General features: G+C 44.8%; 1 protein-coding gene across 1 annotated transcript; it reads right to left on the bottom strand.

Annotated features, from left to right (window-relative positions):
* Positions 1–217: 217 nt before the first annotated feature.
* LOC139543043 (kinesin-like protein KIF3B) lies at positions 218–13727 on the bottom strand. Its single transcript, XM_071349155.1, has 9 exons — positions 13625–13727; positions 10696–12205; positions 8986–9087; positions 8612–8734; positions 8289–8407; positions 7853–7969; positions 7540–7645; positions 7003–7211; positions 218–2012 (listed from the first exon to the last, which is right to left on the bottom strand). Exons 2-9 carry the CDS (start codon positions 12094–12096, stop codon positions 1892–1894), a joined length of 2298 nt encoding a protein of 765 aa, XP_071205256.1. The 5' UTR covers positions 12097–12205; positions 13625–13727; the 3' UTR covers positions 218–1891.
* Between the last annotated feature and the right edge of the window lie 6102 nt (positions 13728–19829).

The following is a 19829-nucleotide window of genomic DNA, read 5'->3' as shown; positions in this document are numbered from 1 at the left end:
AACTCCACCACACATCAGCTTCACTCATTTAAATGAAAATAGAACAATGTGTAATTACGTAATCTTTATAAAAATAAAAATAAAGTTTAAAAAGTTGGACTTCTGCGTTGCCAGTCACACCGATTGTAGTGCATTATCTTAATTTGTCAAAAACAATAATCTGCTCATGAATAGCAAACATCTTATAAAGTTTAGATACGGTGACATGACAACGGGATAAAAATGTAGGGATTTATTTTAGATGCCAAATTCTATGGCTTGGTGACGTAAGAATTTTCTAAAAATCATGCTGAATTAATGTTAGCTTTATATGGTCAGAAGTATTTAAAAATAATAATAGGGGCTAACCATTGTATAAAGATTACCATCATGCATACAAGTCTCAACACAGAATCTGAGTGAACATCACATTTTAGGATAGAACGCATCCGTCCCATATAAAACATTGTGCAACAGTTGATCTGACCTTAAAATATATATATATTTTAACTAAAAAAAACTAAAGCCATTTGAAATGCACATACCGTGTCAGAAACACAAAATTAAAGTGCACTTAAAATTATACAAATCCAAAAAGTCTATTTCAAAGAAGAAAAAAAAGTTATCTACAGTTGTGTATAAAAATGGAGAAAAAAAAGATAATAATTTAACCTTTTTCAGTATTTAATTTTTTACAACTGCAAAGGTGATACAGGACTTTCTATACACATATACTGTCACAGGGCAGTATAACCCTGCAGTAGCAAAGAGGGAGTAGGGACAACGCTCAGAGATGCAGGTTTAAAAGACAGTGAATTAAGACTGCGTATTTATCCAAAAAACATACAAGGAAAGCTACATCCATTTTGATTGAGGCCTCTTGACATAGGTAGAAAGTTTAAGGTACCACAAATCAGTTGATTCCAAGGAACACTCAGAGCCAGATTGGAGGTGGGTAAAGATGAGGTTGAGGCAACATACAGCTCCCTGCCTCTCCTTTAGCCAGCCGCTGTAGGTCTGTAGAGTCTGGAGAATCTAAGGCACCTCAGAACCCTGATAGATGATTTGGCTTGTGTTGACCTCTAGTTCCCCTCTTCCATATGCCTGTCATCATATGTGCTCCAGGAAGAACAGCATGTAGTGATTCCAGCAGCGACCGGCCCACGTGACATGACGTGTTGCGGCGTGCCTCACCCTCCGGCCTGTACAGTTAGTTCACCATGCAGTACAAACAAAACACTCCCCACTTATTGAGGACAACATAATTAAAGCTCAACTGTGTAACAGACAGACCTGGATAACAGCTTGTAAACCTAAAGTAGGGACATTGACAACCACAACCACTTCTGGGCAGAGAAACACACTCCCCCCACCATGTCATTGACATGTACAGCAAAGCATTGAGATCAAGGTGTAATCTGTCCTTTCAGACGCCAGCCCCCCCATGTCCACGTCTCCTCCCATCACACTGCAGACCGAGGAGGGGCGCCAGGAGGACACATGCATAGTAGTGAACTAGAGCTCAAAAAATAATTGGTCTAGACGACACCATCCTTATCTGTTTACATTAAGAACATGTGTGGGACCCATAAGACTTAGGCCAGACTTAAAGGGAAGGTAGTACTCAACTGCTTGTCTCTGGAACATCACACACAGATGGCATAGTATTGCACTGCACTGCAGTAACCATGTGGGTTGGTAAGGTAGATAAAAATCTCTTTAAAAAAAAATCCAAAATGATAAGAGCTATGGTCTCAGGTAAAATAAAAAAAGATATATATAAAAAATAAAAAAGTGCTTGAATCAGTCTTGAGTCTCCGTCACTTTCTCTTGCAGACTGCAAATCAGTAGAAAAACAAAACAAAAAGCAGTCTTCAATTTTGGGTCCAAAAACAGGAAATGTGTGGAGTTATCACTTGGGCACCAGCCCACGGGATTGTGGGTATAAAGGATGTCCTGGGCTGGAGGGGCTGTATGGAGAGTTGGGGGTGCGAGAGGTAGGGGTGCCAGTCTTCTTACCCGTTTTAGGTCGGCTGGTTGGAAGAGAAGATAACGTTATTTTTGGGGGGGGGGGGGAGCGATGTGGAAACATCATTGGATGGCTTCTAAATTTGCTTATGACTATTGCTTTATAAACCCTGTGGTATCGAGTAGACTGGTGACACTAAACAGGCAGAAACCCTCCCTACTGAAATAACTAAAGGACAAAACCCAGAATGGCATGGGAGGGAAGTGACCATTTTACGGCTCCTGACCAATTGTGCTATTTTTTCCGCAGACCAGGCCCAAATCCCCAACACTCAAAGGAGGAGGAGACGGCGCTATAGGAGGCCAGCGCGCAGGAAGAGACTACGTCAGAGAACAGATAGGTCACCTCTACCCACTGGAGAATAAACTGGATGAGCTCAGTTCGAGACTTATCAACAGGACCTAAAGAACTGTAATTTCCTATGTTTCTCAGAGTTGTAGCTGAACAAGGGCAATATAAATCTTGGCAGGACAGAATGGTGACGTCAGGGAAGATTGGGGGGGGGGGGTATCTTTGTTAACTGGTGTGCAATCTCTTATATATATATATATATATATATTTCTTTTTTTAAATATCGAGGTTCTACTCAGCCGAGTTAGAATACCCCATGATAAGACGTAGACTAGTGACGTATGGGTTGACTCATAACTACAGTCCCCGTGGTTATATCCGTGGGGCGGACTGGTTTAGGGTCATGAAATATTGTGTGGATGAGGGGCGGGTGGATGAAGGGCGTGTGGATGAGAAAACAATACCATAAAAATAAACACATCCAGAACTGCATAATTCATATCTATGTCCTACATTGAGGTTTTTCTTCCATTATTTTAGGCTGTCTGGTATTAGTGCGTAAGCCTAATCTTTAGGGCCTAAGTGTACGTGCAAATAGCCTTCACACCAATCGCTTTTAGATACAGACAGAAAACATTACTTTCAATCCATGGAGGCAAAAAGGACAATGTCGGAGTTTAATTCAATAAGCGAAAAGCTGTGAAATGAAGAGTTGGGGGGGGGGGGGGGGAGAAGGGAGGGCCAGAAAAGTCATGTTTGGGAAAGATCAGGTGACGTGGTTTTAAGATGATAGCAGTGTTATGTTGTTATGTGTGATGATTGTGAGGCGATATACAGATTCGATAATCACTATACAGAGACTTCAAATAGGCTTATGGCATGTCAAGGGAACTGTAGCCTTCTGTTTAGATGGGTTGAATGGAAACAGAAATCTGGACACTTACTGTAGGTATATAAAACCACTCACATAGCCTTAATAATAAAGAACTACTGCAGAATTAAGCATCACTTCTTACAGCAAAATTATTACTTGGAAACAGGAGTAGAAATATTTGATTTCTTTCTTTCAGCATCTTGAGAGAATGCGAATGCTCAGTTAGGGACCGTCTGTAGAGGTGCCATCTTTATCAGCATCATAAAAGCCCTCCAACGAACCATCAAAATGGCAAAACGTAAATATAGGACCAAGATCGAATCCTACTACACCGGCTCGGACGCTCAGAGGTGGCAGGGCTTGCAAACTATCATGGATTACAAAAGGGAAACCCAGCCGGGAGCTGTCCAGTGACGCGAGTTTACCAGACGAGCTAAATACCTCGCTTTGAGGCAACCAACACTGATGGCAAGCAACACAGCACCAGCTGTTCTGGACAACTGTGTGATCACTTTCTCCGTAGCCGATATGAGGAAGACCTTTAAACACGTTAAACATTCACAAGGCTGCAGGGCCAGCCGGATTACCAGAACTCAGAATGCACTGACCAGCTGGCAAGTGTCTTCACTGACATTTTCAACATCTCCCTGACTCAGTCTGTAATACTTACATGTTTCAAGCAGACCACCAGTCTCTCTGTGCCCAAGAAAGCCAAGGTAACATGTCTAAATGACTATCGCCACGTAGCACTCACATCTCTAGCCATGAAAAGCTTTGAAAGGCTGGTCATGGCTCACACCCTGGACCCACTCCAATTCGCATTCCGCCCCAACAGATCCATAGATGATACAATCTCGATTGCACTCCACACTTCCATTTCCCTTCTGGACAAAAAGGAACACGTTAGAATGCTGTTCATTGAAGGCTGAGCTGTAGTCAACACCATTGTCCATTACTCTCCAAGCTCAGCACTAGCTAAGGACCCTGGGATTAAAACACCTAATCACTAAGGAATTATCATGGTCCACACACACACACCAACAGTTGTCAGGAGTCTGAAAAGATTTGGCATGGGCGCTCTGCAGCTGGGCCTTCCAAGTGACGCAGCAGTGCTTGAGGCTTCACTACAGCCCCGGGTTTGATCCCAGGCTGTGTCACAGTCGGCCATCACCGGGAGACCCATGAGACGGCGCACAATTTTCCCAGCATTGTCCGGGTTAGGGGAGGGTTTGGCCGGCCGGGATTGTCTTGTACCATCGCGCTCTAGCGACTCCTTGTGGCAGAGCCGTGCGCCTGCAAGCTGACCTCGATCGCCAGCTGTACGGCGTTTCCTCTGACACATTGGTGTGGCTGAAGAAACAAAAGCTGAAACAAATCCTTCTCTGCTATTATGCCGACATTTCACATTCTTAAAATAAAGTGATGACCCTAACTGACCTAAAACAGGACATTTTTACAAGGATTAAATGTCAGGAATTGTGAAAAACTGAGTTTAAATGTATTTGGCTAAGGTGTATGTAAACTTCCGACTTCAGCTGTACGTCAGAATGCTGTTCATTGACTATAGCTCAGCATTCAACACCATAGTACCCTCCAAGCTCATCATTAAGCTCGAGGCCCTGGGTCTGAACCCCGCCCTGTGCAACTGGGTCCTGGACTTCCTGACGGCTGCCCCCAGATGGTGAAGGTAGGAAACAACACCTTCACTTTGCTGATCCTCAACACAGGGGCCCCACAAGGGTGGGTGCTCCGTCCACTCCGGTACTCCCTGTTCACCCATGACTACATGGCCATGCACGCCTCCAACTCAATCATCAAGTTTGCAGATGACAACAGTAGAAGGCCTGATTACCAACAATGATGAGACAGCCTACAGGGAGGTGGTGAGGGAAAATAACCTCTCCCTCAATGTCAACAAAACGAAGGAGCTGATCGCGGACTTCAGGAAAAAGTGGAGGGAGCATGCCCCTATCCACATCAACAGGACCGCAGTGGAGAAGGTGGAAAGCTTCAAGTTTCTCGGTGTAAACGTAATTGACGATCTGAAATGGTCCACCTACACAGACAGTGTGGTGAAGAACGCGCAACAGCGCCTCTTCAACCTCAGGAGGCTGAAGAAATTTGGCTTGGCCCCTAAGACCCTCAGAAACTTTTGCAGATGCACAATTGAGAGCATCCTGTCAGGCTGTATCACCGCCTGGTATGGCAACTGCTCCGCCCACAACCGTACGGCACTCCAGAGGGTAGTGAGGTCTGCACAATGCGTCACCGGGGGCAAACTACCTGCCCTCCAGGACACCTACAGCACCCGATGTCACAGAAAGGCAAAAAAGATCATCAAGGACAACAACCACCCGAGCCACTGCCTGTTCACCCCGCTATCATCCAGAAGGCGAGGTCAGTACAGGTGCATCAAACCTGGGACAGAGAGACTGGAAAAACAGCTTCTATCATGTCATTCCGACATTGCTCATCCTAATATTTATATATTTCTTTATTCTATTTTACATTTGTGTATTGTTGTGAATTGTTAGATACTACTGCACTGTTGGAGCTAGGAACACAAGCATTTCACTACACCACAATAACACTTGCTAAGAATGTGTGTATGTGACCAATAAAGTTTGATTTGAATAGTTAGTCCGGGTAGTTATTTGGTTATCTGCATTAACCCTTTCTGCACCAACTCTTTTGACTCATCACATACGATGTGGTTACTGTTTATTATCTATCCTGTTGCCTAGTCACTTTATTCATAGTTGTATGTACACTACATTAGTAAAAGTATGTAGACACCTGCTCGTCAAACATCTCATTCCAAAACCATTCATATTAATGCACAGAATAAATCTTGAATGTCATTGTATGCTGTAGCATTAAGATTTCACTTCACTGGAACTAAGGGGCCTAGCCCAAACCATGAAAAACAGCCCCGGACCATTATTCCTCCAACAAACTTTACAGTTGGAACTATGCATTGGGGCAGGTAGTGTTCTCCTGGCATCTGCCAAACCCAGATTTGTCCATCGGACTGCCATATAGGGAAGGGTGATTCATCACGCCAGAGAACGCGTTTCCACTGCTCCAGTCCAATGGCGGTGAGCTTTACACCACTCCAGCCGACGCTTGGCATTGCACATGGTGATCTTAGGCTTGTGTGCGGCTGCTCGGCCATGGAAAACAATTTCATAAAGCTCTCGACAAACAGTTCTTGTGCTGACGTTGCTTCCAGAGGCAGTTTGGAACTCGGTGGTGAGTGTTGCACTCGGCGGTACCGTTCTTTGAGCTTGTGTTGCTTACCACTTTGCGGCAGAGCCGTTGTTGCTCCTAGACCTTTCTACTTCACAGCACTTAGTTCACGGGGGCAGTCTAGCAGAAATTTGACAAACTGACTTGTTGGGAAGGTGGCATCCTATGACGGTGCCACATTGAACGTCACAGATCTTCAGAAATGCCATTATACTGCCAATGTTTGTCTATGGAGATTGCATGGCTGTGTGCTCGATTTTATACACCTGTCAGCAACGGGTGTGGCTGAAATAGCCAAATCAACTAATTTGAAGGGGTGTCCACATACTTTTGTATATATAGTGTACATATCTACCTCAAATATCTTGTACATCCACTCAGTACTGGTACCCCGTGTATATAGCCAAGTGATCATTACTCATTGTGTATTTATTCCTTATGTTATTTTTCTACTATTTGTCTATTTACACCCCCCCCCCCCCCCCTGTAAGCATTTCACTTTTAGTCTACACTTGTTGTTTTTCAAAGCCTGTGACAAATACAAATTTGATGATTTGTACGGAATGGGACAGAGCCTTACCCAGACTTTGGTTTCTTGCCGGCCCCAGTGCTGGTGGTCTGGGTGGGTCCGAGGCTGCTGTGGAACCCGGAGGCATCCACCTGGATCGCATCCTCTTCCCGCAGAGCATCCTCCAACGCTGCTGCTACCGTGGGCGCTATGACCGGCTCCTCATACTCCTTAGTGGTCCGAGCAGGCAGGTCCATCTCCAGCATCAGGATATTCTCAGCCTGGTGAAACAGACAGAGGGGGGGGGGGGAATGCTACCACTCAGAGGCCGAGGCGTGAGTCACAGTCACCAGGGACAGAGAGAGGGGAGAAGACAGAGGGACAGAGAGCAGAGGGAGGGACAGAGAGGAGAGGGACAGAGAGCAGAGGGAGGGACAGAATGCAGAGAGAGGGGAGAGGGAGAGCAGAGAGAGGGAGGGACAGAGAGCAGAGGGAGGGACAGAATGCAGAGAGAGGGGAGAGCAGAGGGAGGGACAGAGAGCAGAGGGAGGGACAGAGCGCAGAGGGAGGGGAGAGGGAGAGGGACAGAGAGAATAAAGAAGATCATACCTTGTATCTGACATCAGCCCTTATCACCATGGACGTGCGGGCGTGCTGGCTCAGGGGTCTTCTGTAGCCCACCGCTGACACTGGCCTGGTCATCATCTGCTGGTCACTGAGAGAGAGAGTTATCAAAAAGACAGCCATACAATTTGTTATGAGGGTTATCAAAAAGGCATACAAATTGTATGTGTTCCTTCCTACACGAGGGCTTTGCCAACCACTTAGGTCAAACCCTGTACATGTTTATTGCAGCATGTTTTGTACGCATATTTGACCATGTGTATGTCTAACTACTACTGCATAATTCATGTGCACATACTCCTCTATGCGGGTGATGGGACGCATCTTCCAGTGGTCGTCCTCCTCGTCCAAGAACGCCCTGTTCACAATCTTATTCTTCTCCTCCATGGGGATGAAGTTCTCAATGATGAGATGCCTGGCAGACAGAATAACAAGGTCACCTCTTAACGGCCTGAGGATACTAACATTGATAATAGGAGGATGCCTAGGCAGTCATTGGGGGGGGGGGGGGGGAACCGCAGTATAATACTTAATCTAGAACAACTCTCCATGTTCCTTCCTGATATTCAAGGCCAAATCCAGGTCAAAGCTAAATCACTCATGTTTATTCCAGGAATGTGCTCATTGTCAGAGGGGAACAACCAAAATAGACGACATTTGATTTTGTTTTAAATATATATATAGTGTGTGAGAAATGAGAGGTGTGCTGGTTGGTGGCCTGGCAGGGTCCATACTTGAGTTTGAGATCCCTGGTCAACTCATTCTGGGTCTGCTCCAGCTCCTGTCTCTCCTTGATGTGCAACTCCTGGACCTCATAGATCTCAGTTTTCACTGCCTGTAGCTTTGCAAAAAGCTGAGGGGAGAAAAATCAGAGGTATAATGAGGCAGAGAGCACAAAGAGGAGACGAAAACACCATGGTTTCAGTGTACCAAGCGCCAAGGAAAACTGAACACATTGTGCATGCCACAATCGCCTTTTAACTCTAGTAAACTGACAACATAAAGGACAGTTTTCTATGGAATCAAATGCACTATTGTGCTACAGTTCCTCATCGACCTTTTTCAGCTTCTTTGTCTTGACGTCTACTTCCTGTTGTAGAGAGCTGTATGTCTCCTTCAACTCCAGGGTCTCCTCGTCACGATTCTCCACCTGCTGTTGCATCTCCCTCTCTCTGCGTTTCTACACACACACACACACACACACACACACACACACACACACACACACACACACACACACACACACACACACACACACACACACACACACACAGCCTCTCAGTAAGAAGGGCAAGGATGTGTAATCCCACAAAGAACACTACTCACATAAATAATTTAACTCTTCCCATCAGATGGCAAATCAATACTATTAAGATTGTCTATTGAGTGTTCAATTCTCTCCATCAATAAAAGTCCATCCATACATATTACCTGTTCAGCGATTTCCTGTCTCTTCTGTTCGAGGATCCTTTGTTGTTCATTGGTGTGGTCCACAATGTTCTTCCCGCCCATCAGAAGCTTACTCTCCATCGCCTGGGAGAGGACACAATCAAGAGGTGTGAGGGAAACACACAAAATAGCAGTCAAAAGTTTGGACACACCTACTCATTCAAGGGTTTTTGTTATTTTAACTATTTTCTACATTGTAGAATAATAGTGAAGATATCAAAACTGAATTAACACATGGAATCATGTAATAAAAAAAAAATAAAAAAAAATGTTTAAGTGTTAAACACATTCTGCAAAGTAGCCACCCCTTGCCTTGATGTGCATTCTCTCAACCAGCTTCACCTGGAATGCTTTTCCAACAGCCTTGAAGGAGTTCCCACATATGCTGAGCACTTGTTGGCTGCTTTTCCTTCACTCTGTGGTCAAACTCATCCCAAAGCATCTCAATTGGGTTGAGGTCAGGTGATTGTGGAGGCCAGATCATCTGATGCAGCACTCCATCACTCTCCTTCTTGGTCATATAGCCATTACACAGCCTGGATGCATGTTGGGTCATTGTCCTGTTGAAAAATAAATGACAGTGGGACTAAGCGCGAACCAGATGGGATGGCGTATCGCTGCAGAATGCTGTGGTAGCCATGCTGGTTAAGTGTGCCTTGAATTCTAAATAAATCACAGACAGTGTCACCAGCAAAGCAACCCCCCACCATCACACCTCCTTCTCCTCCATGCTTCGCGGAGATCATCCGTTCACCTACTCTGCATCTCACAAAGACACGGCAGTTGGAACCAAAAATCTCAAATTTGGACTCATCAGACCAAAGGACAGATTTCCACTGGTCTAATGTCCATTGCTCATGTTTCTTGGCCCAAGCAAGTCTCTTATTATTATTGGTGTCCTTTAGTATTGGTTTCTTTGCAGAAATTCGACCATGAAGGCCTGATTCACGCAGTCTCCTCTGAACAGTTGATGTTGAGATGTGTCTGTTACGAGAACTGTGAAGCATTTATGCAATTTCTGAGGCTGGTAACTCTAATGAACTTATCCTCTGCAGCAGAGGTAACTCTGGGTCTTCCTTTCCTGTGGTGGTCCTCATGAGAGCCAGTTTCATCATAGCGCTTGATGATTTTTGCGACTGCACTTGAAGAAACTTTCAAAGTTCTTGAAATTCTCCACATTGACTGACCTTCATATCTTAAAATAATGATGGAATGTCATATCTCTTTGCTTATTTGAGCTGTTCTTGCCATAATATGGACTTGGTCTTTTACCAAATAGGGCTGTCTTCTGTATATCACCCCTACCTTGTCACAACACAACTGATTGACTCAAACGCATTAAGGCAAGACATTGCACAAATTAACTTTTTACAAGGCACACCTGTTAATTAAAATGCATTCCAGGTGACTACCTCATGAAGCTGGTTGAGAGAATGCCAAGAGTGTGCAAAGCTGTCATCAAGGCAAAGGGTGGCTACTTTGAATATCATTTTTATTTAATTTGTTTAACACTTCTTTGGTTACTACATGATTCTATAGTTGAGGTCTCCACTACTATTCTACAAAGTAGAAAATAGTACAAATAAAGAAAAACCCTTGAATGAGTAGATGTGTCCAAACTTTTGCCGGGTACTGTATAGAATGAAAAAGAGAATGTTGGGGTGAAAAGGACCAGAATGTAGTCTCCCTCACCTTGACTTTGGCAGTCAGCATCTCGCCTGCTTCCTGCTCCTTTTTCAGGGCATCCATCTTCCTCTCCTTCTCCTTTAGCAGCCTCTGTTTCTCCTCCGCCACCAGACTGTGATCCTCCATGATGGCCTTCCGCTCCCTCTCCAACTTTTCCTGCTGTACACGCCAATAATCTGCACCCACTTTAGATGGTTCTACACCATCATCATCCTCCTCCGTCTCTCCATCCTCTGTGTCCTCTTCTAGTTCATCCCCAGCTTCTCCAACCCCCCTCTTCTTCTTCTTCCCTGAGCGTTTCTCTAACTGCTCTTTGAGCCGAGCAATCTCTTCCTGGAACTCCCTGAGCAGAGCATCTTTAGGGTCCTCGTTGACGCGGGGCTTGTTCTTAATGTTCTTGGCTCGGTTTGAGTAGCGTAACGTGGTCAGTGTTTCCTCCACGTTGTAAGAGGCTGGTCCGATGTTAGCCACCATGACTGTGCGGGCATTGCCCCCCAGGGAGTCCTGTAGCAGGCGGGTGAGCTTGGAGTCGCGGTAGGGGATGTGGGTACTCCTGCCGTCCACTAGGGCAGAGATGACATTCCCCAAGGCTGACAGGGACAGGTTAATCTTGGTGGCTTCCTTCAGGCGCTCTCCTTGGGCTCCTGTCTTGGTCTGCCTCTCACTGCCAGCCAGGTCCACCAGGTTCAGTTTGCCCACTCGAATGTGGTTCTCTCCGTCGACGCCCAGCTCGCTGCACTCGATGGTAATGACGAAAATGGCATGTGACCGGGAACTGTGCTCATTCATATTGGTGGAGCCCACCGAGCGGTTCTGGTTCCCCACGTTCATGACGTGCTCTATTTCTCGTACACTCTTAGTGACGAAGGAGGACAGGTCCTTGACGTATACACCCGTGTCTGGCCTCTCTTTCAGCTCCAGCCGGCGGGACTGGTCCTTGGACAGCAGGTCCCTGATCTCCTCCTGGTAGATCTCCAGGTACGAGGCCCTCACCAGGTACTGCTGGTTCTGGGAGCGGGAGATGTGTGTGAAGACGTGCTCAAAGGAATTGGGGATTACACCCCTTCTCTCTGGGTCATTGCGCACCCCCTCCATAGTGTAAGTCTTTCCTGTACCTGTCTGGCCATATGCAAATATGGTCCCATTGAAACCAAGTAAGACAGAGTCTACCAGGGGCCTGAAGGTTTCATCATAGAGATCTACCTGTTTGGAGTTCCAGTCGTACACAGAGTCAAATGTAAAGACCTTGGGGTGTTCGTGGGCTGCAGCCCCCCGGGGGTTTCTCACGGCCACTTGGCCCAGCTTCACATCCACCTGCACCACCTTCTCAAAGTTGGCTGCCCGCTCCTTCTCATTCATGGGTCGACAGCGGACCACCACCTTCACCGACTCTCTGGTCTTAGACATCGTGACGATCCCCAGACAAACTGGCCTTGTCCCCCTGGCTTGTGTTTCTTTCCTTCAAGTATTGTACAGAGTCAAGAGTTCACAATATCAGAGATGCCAGCATCAGAACCTGTAAAAATATATTATTTTTTAAACACATATGATTATTTTCAAATAGCTATTGCCAACACGATTAGTTCATGTTTTTTTCTGTGATTATGGGCACTGTGCATCAAACTAGCTTCCTGGCTACAACGTTTTCAGACGGATAGCTAGCAGCTACACTACATGGCTAAGAGTATGTGGACACCTGCTTGTCGAACTTGTCATTCCAAATTCATGGTCATTAATATGGAGTTGGAGTTTGCCTCCACTCTTCTGGGAAGGCTTTCCACCAGATGATGGAACATTGCTGCGAGGATGTGCTTCCATTCAGCCACAACAGTATTAGTGAGGTCAGGCACTGATGTTGGGGGATTAGGCCTGGCTTGCAGTCAGCGTTCCAATTAATTACAAAAGGTGTTCGATGGGGTTGAGGTCAGGGCTCTGTGCAGTTAAGTTCTTCCACACAAAAGTATAATTTACAATGACGGCCTACCTCGGCTAAACCTTAACGACACTGGGCAAATTGTGCACTGCCCTATGGGACTCCCAATCACAGCTGGTTGTGATACAGCCTGGAATCAAACCAGGGACACCTCTAGCACTGAGATGGAGTGCCTTAGACCGCTGCGCCCCTCGGGAGCTGAAATAGCTGAATTCACTTATTTGAAGGGGTGTCCACATACTTTTGGCAATGTAGTGTAGTTAGCAAGCTAACAAAACAACACAGCTGGCCGGCGACGTTTAGCTACCTAGCAGCTTGAGCTTTCAGTTACACTGCTAGCTAACTGGTTAATAAAACTAGGCAAGAACACAACATAGAATTAGGTTCGCTAAACTAGTTACTGTAGTTAACGTTAAGTAATTTCGTTAGCAAAACGTTGAAAAGGCATGAGTTATTGGCACACACAACGTCACGTTAGCTTGGCAAGCTAGCTAGATAGTTATCGGTCAGTGTTCACTAGTGAAAGCGTCGGAATATATCAACTCTGGTACTTCCAATGCTAGCTAGCTAACGTTAGTTGATTGACGGTAACAAGCTAGCTAGCCAGTTCATCGCTGTGCACAGGCAAAATAACAAAATTGTCAAAGACTTTTCGGTTTGCTAATTCTGGCAATTATAGCAACAATGAGATATCTAGCTAACAAATTGGAGAACATGTTCACATCATCCGGAAACAGATTAGAAAATGTGATTTTGCTAGCCAGCTCGTTTACAAAGACCCGGGACAGCACCCCAACAACCTCGATCGGACGGCCTAGCAACGGAAAAGAACACATCCTTTCTCAGAAAGGGCAGTAGACAAGACAGTGCAGTTCGATGATGGGAGGCATCGCCTTGTGCAGTTTACGAGAACAAGCACACAATTAAGGTGAAACTCTTGTGACATTATTAACTAGCTATAATGCAAGATCCATGACAACATTAACATTGTCCGCTAGTTACCAGTCATTCCAGTGCTTCCACCCAGTCAGCCATTGAGAAGCCGTCCTTGCATCCCAGAAAAGTGTCCCGGATGGAATGGAGAGGTGCCGGTTATGGCTTTTAACATCGCAGCCAATCGGTGTCTTTGTCCTGTTATGTAACAGCTAAAGACCTCTTCCTCATAATAAATTGGAACAAATGTATCGTACAAAATCGTGTCAATATAACTTGGGACATTTTTATTCCAAAAAATGCATAGAGAAATTGAACATCTAAAAAGTGAGGACATGCATTAATTGGTTTAGGCTACAGACATGTATCACCAGTGAAGCCTGAATCTTTTCCATGTATCTGCACTGTGCACACGCAGGAAGCTCAGTCATCATCACATTTCAGGGTTAATACATAAATGCCATGTTCCCAGTCATTTTCATCAACGAGTAACAATACAACTAGTTAGTAGGTACAAAGCTTCAAAACTGAAAGAAAACATCAGAAACAGACACAGTAATCATGTTGTACACAAGTATAGTAAACATTTACTTTTGGCCTTATTAGAGCACATTATAAGAATGTATGAGGAAGACTGTCAACCTCCCACTATAACTAGGATCACTATCTGCAGGATCCGTTACTGCACTCCTGAGAGGGTTATTTTACACCCTCATCCACCAGGTCCCATTTACGCAGTATTAAAGAAGAAAAGTAAGACAGGGACATTACACTGGAAGTCTTCTCCACCCAGGGGTGGCAGGTAGCCTAGTGGTTAGAGCGTTGGGCAAGTAACCCGAAAGGTTGCGAGATCGAATCCGATTGCTGATAAGGTAAAAATCTGTCGTTCTGAACCAGCCACAGTTCCTAGGCTGTCATTATGAATTTGTTCTCCCAAAATAAAGGAAACGCTTGAGTAAATGAGGGATACAAAGTATATTGAAAGCAGGTGCTTCCACACACAGGTGTGGTTCCTGGGTAATTAACATCTGATCGTTTATAAAAAATAAAAAAAATGCTGGGTAGGCCATTGTTTTGGCTACGCCCCCATAGGATGACAATGGGGCATGAGTGGTTTGATGAAAATGTAAACCATATGCCATGGCTGTCTCAGTCACCAGATCTCAACCCAATTGAACACTTATGGGAGATTCTGGATCGGTGCCTGAGACAGCGTTTTCCACCACCATCAACAAAACACCAAATTATGGAAATTGTGGAAAAATGGTGTCACATCCCTTCAAGAGTTCCAGACACTTGTAGAATCTATGCCGAGGTGCATTGACTCATGCCGTATTAAGACGTCGTTGGTGTTTCCTGTGTTTTAGCAGTTACTTGTTTATAGCTGTGGCTATAAATCAAATCACATTTTATTGGTCACATACACATGGTTAGCAGATGTTAATGCGAGTGTAATGAAATGCTTGTGCTTCTAGTTCCGACCGTGCAGTAATATCTAACAAGTAATCTAACAATTTCACAACTACCTTATACACACACACAAGTGTAAAGGAATGAATAAGAATATGTACATATAAATATATGGGTGAGAGATGGCCAAACAGTATAGAGTACAGTATATACATATGAGATAAGTAATGTAGGGTATGTAAACATTATATAAAGTGGCATTGTTTAAAGTGACTAGTGATACATTTATTACATCCAATTATTAATTATTAAAGTGGCTAGAGATTTGAGTCAGTATGTTGGCAGCAGCCACTCAATGTTAGTGATGGCTATTTAACAGTCTGATGGCCTTGAGATAGAAGCTGTTTTTCAGTCTCTCGGTCCCAGCTCTGATGCACCTGTACTGACCTCGTTGTTGTCCTTGATCTTTTTTGCCTTCCTGTGACATCGGGTGTTGTAGGTGTCCTGGAGGGCAGGTAGTTTGCCCCCGGTGATGCGTTGTGCAGCATAGAAGGTATTGCAGAAAAGGAACATTTTTTAAATGTAACCTTTATTTAACTAGGCAAATCAGTTAAGAACAAATTCTTATTTACAATGACGACCTACCCCAGCCAAACCCAGGCGACGCTGGGCCAATTGGGCGCCGCCCTATGGGACTCCCAATCATAGCCGGATGTGATTCAGCCTGGATTGTTGATGCTATGAAGAGTATAATAATGCAATGTATACAGCGTGTGTAATAATGCTACTGCTTGTTTAATAGCAGTGGTGTTGTGGAGGGTAAACACAACTTCATTATTTTGCGCTCGGGTTCAGCTGAAAAAATGGGAGCTTGACTTTATTCACCGCGAACGGTGATCAGAGTTTACTAAAAACATTTTTATCACTACATCACTGTAATAGTGAGTGTGGAGTACAAGATCACATTCCCACACTGCAATGTCCTCCTCCTCACCCAAGATTCAAAAGCCATTCTAAAATTCTAAGAGCAATTTGTCATGGACTACCCAGGAAGGGCAAATCTTCACAGCTCGTCTTGCTTGTTAAAATTTTCCAGCGTAGTCCATTCCCGAAGAAAGACGACGACCGGGCATGGACATCACGGTCTCGTTTGACAAAAGCAGGAAGAGGAGGACACACAATTCCCAACGAAGTGGTCAGACTGGCTTAGAATGTACAAGTCCATCTGGGCCAAGTCTGGCTTGAAGCTCACCTTCTTCACCTGGACAGAAACAACAATGAAGCTCACCACCTTCACCTGGACAGAAACAACGATGCAGCTCACCACCTTCACCTGGACAAAAACAACGATGCAGCTCACCACCTTCACCTGGACAGAAACAACGATGCAGCTCACCACCTTTACCTGGACAGAAACAATGATACACTGAATATAGCAGTATGCAAACAAAGCATGTTTACCAGCAGCGCAACACCTGTGTAAAATGGATGTACTGGGTATTTGTATTTATTTTTACTGACAAAGAACATCCAATCGATCACTCCAAGCTCACCTTATTGGAAGAAATGTTGGATCTCAGCGAGGTGGGACTGTGGCGATGTAAACAGAACAGGTAGAGCATCTCTTGACCCAGAGCTTGAGGGCCCGGCAGATCTCAGCCAGATCCGGGAAGCACATGGTCATGGTGTTATAACCCATGGTCATGCTTTACCGACTGAGCCACACGGACCAAGTGTGTGTATTTGTGTGTTCCCAGCTCATCGACTGAGCCACACGGGCCAAGTGTGTGTATTTGTGTGTTCCCAGCTCATTGACTGAGCCACACGGGCCGAGTGTGTGTATTTGTCTGTTCCCAGCTCATTGACTGAGCCACACGGGCCGAGTGTGTGTATTTGCGTGTTCCCAGCTCATCCGACCAAAGCCGATCCTCAGCTGTAAACCCACATATGGCCTGGGCAGCGATATGGTTCCTGTTCCTGTCCCGCCCTCCTACACTACATACTGCTGCAGACCCATATACTCCTGTATCACAGGGAACTGAGCTGGGGCACCAGGACATGGCCAGGACAGGGCACCAGGACAGGGCGCTCTGATGGAGGGAACCTGCACATGGAGGACATGAAAGGGGAAGCAAATTGGGACTGCAGTTAAAAATTAGCCAGCTGGCTAAAAACGGGCACTTCTATAGTCATGTTGAATAATGGGCACTATCCTTGTAAAAATACATTTAAATGAATACATTTCTTATGGTATTTATTCTGTTATACCACCAGTAAGTTAAGCATAAATCATGCTCATGTTCCACTAGTAGGACAGCTATTTACTGTGTATCCAGTGAGGTAGGTGGTAGGAACTGAAGGACAAGCCACCAAACAAGACAGACCTGTCAGACTCCACTCCTACATGGTCACAAAATGGAAAGGATGTCCCATCCTGATAAATACAGACAGTGACGTTTCAGAAAACACCATGAGTGAGGCTTTACAAGACATTTATACCAGATCCAACTGTTTTCATCACGTGGTAAACATAAATACACTGAAATAGAAAACGCAACATGCAACAATTTCAAATATTTTACTGAGTTACAGTTCATATAAAAGGCAATCATTCAACTGAAATAAATTAATTCGGTCCTAATCTATGGATTTCACATGACTGGGAATACAGATATGCATCAGTTGGACACAAATACCTTCAAAAGGGTTAGGGGCGTGGATCATTAAACCAGTCAGTATCTGGTGTGACCACCATTTTCCTCATGCAGCGTGACATTACCTTCGCATTGAATTGATCAGACTGTTGATTGTGGCCTGTGGAATGTTGTCCCACTCCTCTTCAATGGCTGTGTGAAGTTGCTGGATATTGGCGGGAACTGGAACACACTGTTGTACATGTTTGGGATGCTCTGAATCAACATGCTCAAACGGTGACATGTCTGGTCAGTATGCAGGCCATGGAAGAACTGGGACATTTTCAGCATCCAGGAAATGTGCACAGATCCTTGTGACATGGGGCTGTGCATTATCATGCTGAAACATGAGGTGATGGCGGGCGAATGAATGGCACAACATTAGGCCTCAGGACTTCAGAGTATCTCTGTGCATTCAAATTGCCATAGATAAAATGTAATTGTGTTCATTGGCCGTAGCTTATACCTGCCCACACCATAAACCCCACCGCCACCATGGGGCAGTCTGTTCACAACGCTGACATCAGCAAACAACACCATACACGTGGTCCGCGGTTGGGAGGCCGGTTGGACGTACTGCCAAACACCAGTCTCAACGTCAACAGTGAAGAGGCGACTCTGGGATGCTGGCCTTCTAGGCAGAGTTGCAAAGAAAAAGCCATATCTCAGACTGGCCAATAAAAAGAAAAGACTAAGTTGGGCAAAAGAACACAGACACTGGACAGAGGAACTCTGCCTAGAAGCCAGCATCCCAGAGTCACCTCTTCACTGTTGACGTTGAGACTGGTGTTTTGCAGGTACTATTTAATGAAGCTGCCAGTTGAGGACTTGTGAGATGTCTGTTTCTCAAACTAGACACTCTAATGTACTTGTCCTCTTGCTCAGTTGTGCACCAGGGCCTCCCACTCCTCTTTCTATTGTGGCTAGAGACAGTTTGTGCTGTTCTGTGAAGGGAGTAGTACACAGCATTGTATGAGATCTTCAGTTTCTTGGCAATTTCTCGCACGGAATAGCCTTCATTTCCCAGAACAAGAATAGACTGATGAGTTTCAGAAGAAAGGTATTTGTTTCTGGTTATTTTGAGCCTATAATTGAACCCACAAATGCTGATGCTCCAGATACTCAACTAGTCTAAAGGCCAGTTGTATTGCTTCTTTAAAATCAGAACAGTTTACAGCTGATAACATAATTGCAAAATGGTTTTCTAATGATCAATTATCCTTTTAAAATGATTAACTTGGATTAGCTAACACAACGTGCCATTGGATCACAGGAGTGATGGTTGCTGATAATGGTTCTCTGTACACCTATGTAGATATATATTTTTTTTTATCTGCCGTTTCCAGCTACAATAGTCATTTACAACATTAATGTCTAAACAAGGACATTTCCCCAAACTTTTGAACGGTAGTGTATGTAAACTAATTTGTGCACAAAATTTGAGAGAAATACGTTTTTTTTCTGCTTATGGAACATGTCTGGTATCTTTTATTTCAGCTCATGAAACATGGGCAACACTTCCCATGTTCCAATGATATTTTTGTTTAGTATAGACGTATGTGAGAGATGTGTAGGTAAATACAGTTATAGTAACAGTCCACCAGGGGGCAGTGTTTTACCGTGCCATGGCATTCTTTTCATTGGCATGAACAACACCAAAGCAATTAATTAGTTACAAGAAAGGAATTTAATTGATATAAAAAGACAGACTCTGTTCCATGGCCTAGCTTTCAAACAATCTCTCTGACCAGTTTCAAAGTATATTTTTTTGGTAACTAGGCTCAATACCTAAACAACAGTCGTCAGTAATCATCTCTGACTCTACACATCAATCACAACACTCACCTTCATGGGGCAGGACTTCTTGTCTACACTCCTCTGGGCAGCTGACTCAGTAGGCTGCCCTTAGGCCAGTGTTGGGGCAAGCTGCTTCGTGAAGTTCTCTAGGCTTACCACACGGTGGTAGTGTGTCAGGGCCTCCAGCTGGAAGAACTCACTGTAGGGGACATGTACCTGTTAAAAGGGGGACACAGCTGTGAGCTTGAATCCTTCCTGCGTCTCATTTCTCCCAAAGTGTGCACTTGTTCACACCACTTCATGGATTTAAAAGGAAAGGACTGGTGAGATCAACATCAGGAAACGTGATTTCGAAACGTACATTTGAGTATGGA

This window comes from Salvelinus alpinus, chromosome 17 (assembly GCF_045679555.1).
Source record: "Salvelinus alpinus chromosome 17, SLU_Salpinus.1, whole genome shotgun sequence".
NCBI lineage: Eukaryota > Metazoa > Chordata > Actinopteri > Salmoniformes > Salmonidae > Salvelinus > Salvelinus alpinus.
Note: the sequence above shows the minus strand (reverse complement) of the source record. Positions and strands in the feature narration are given on the sequence as shown.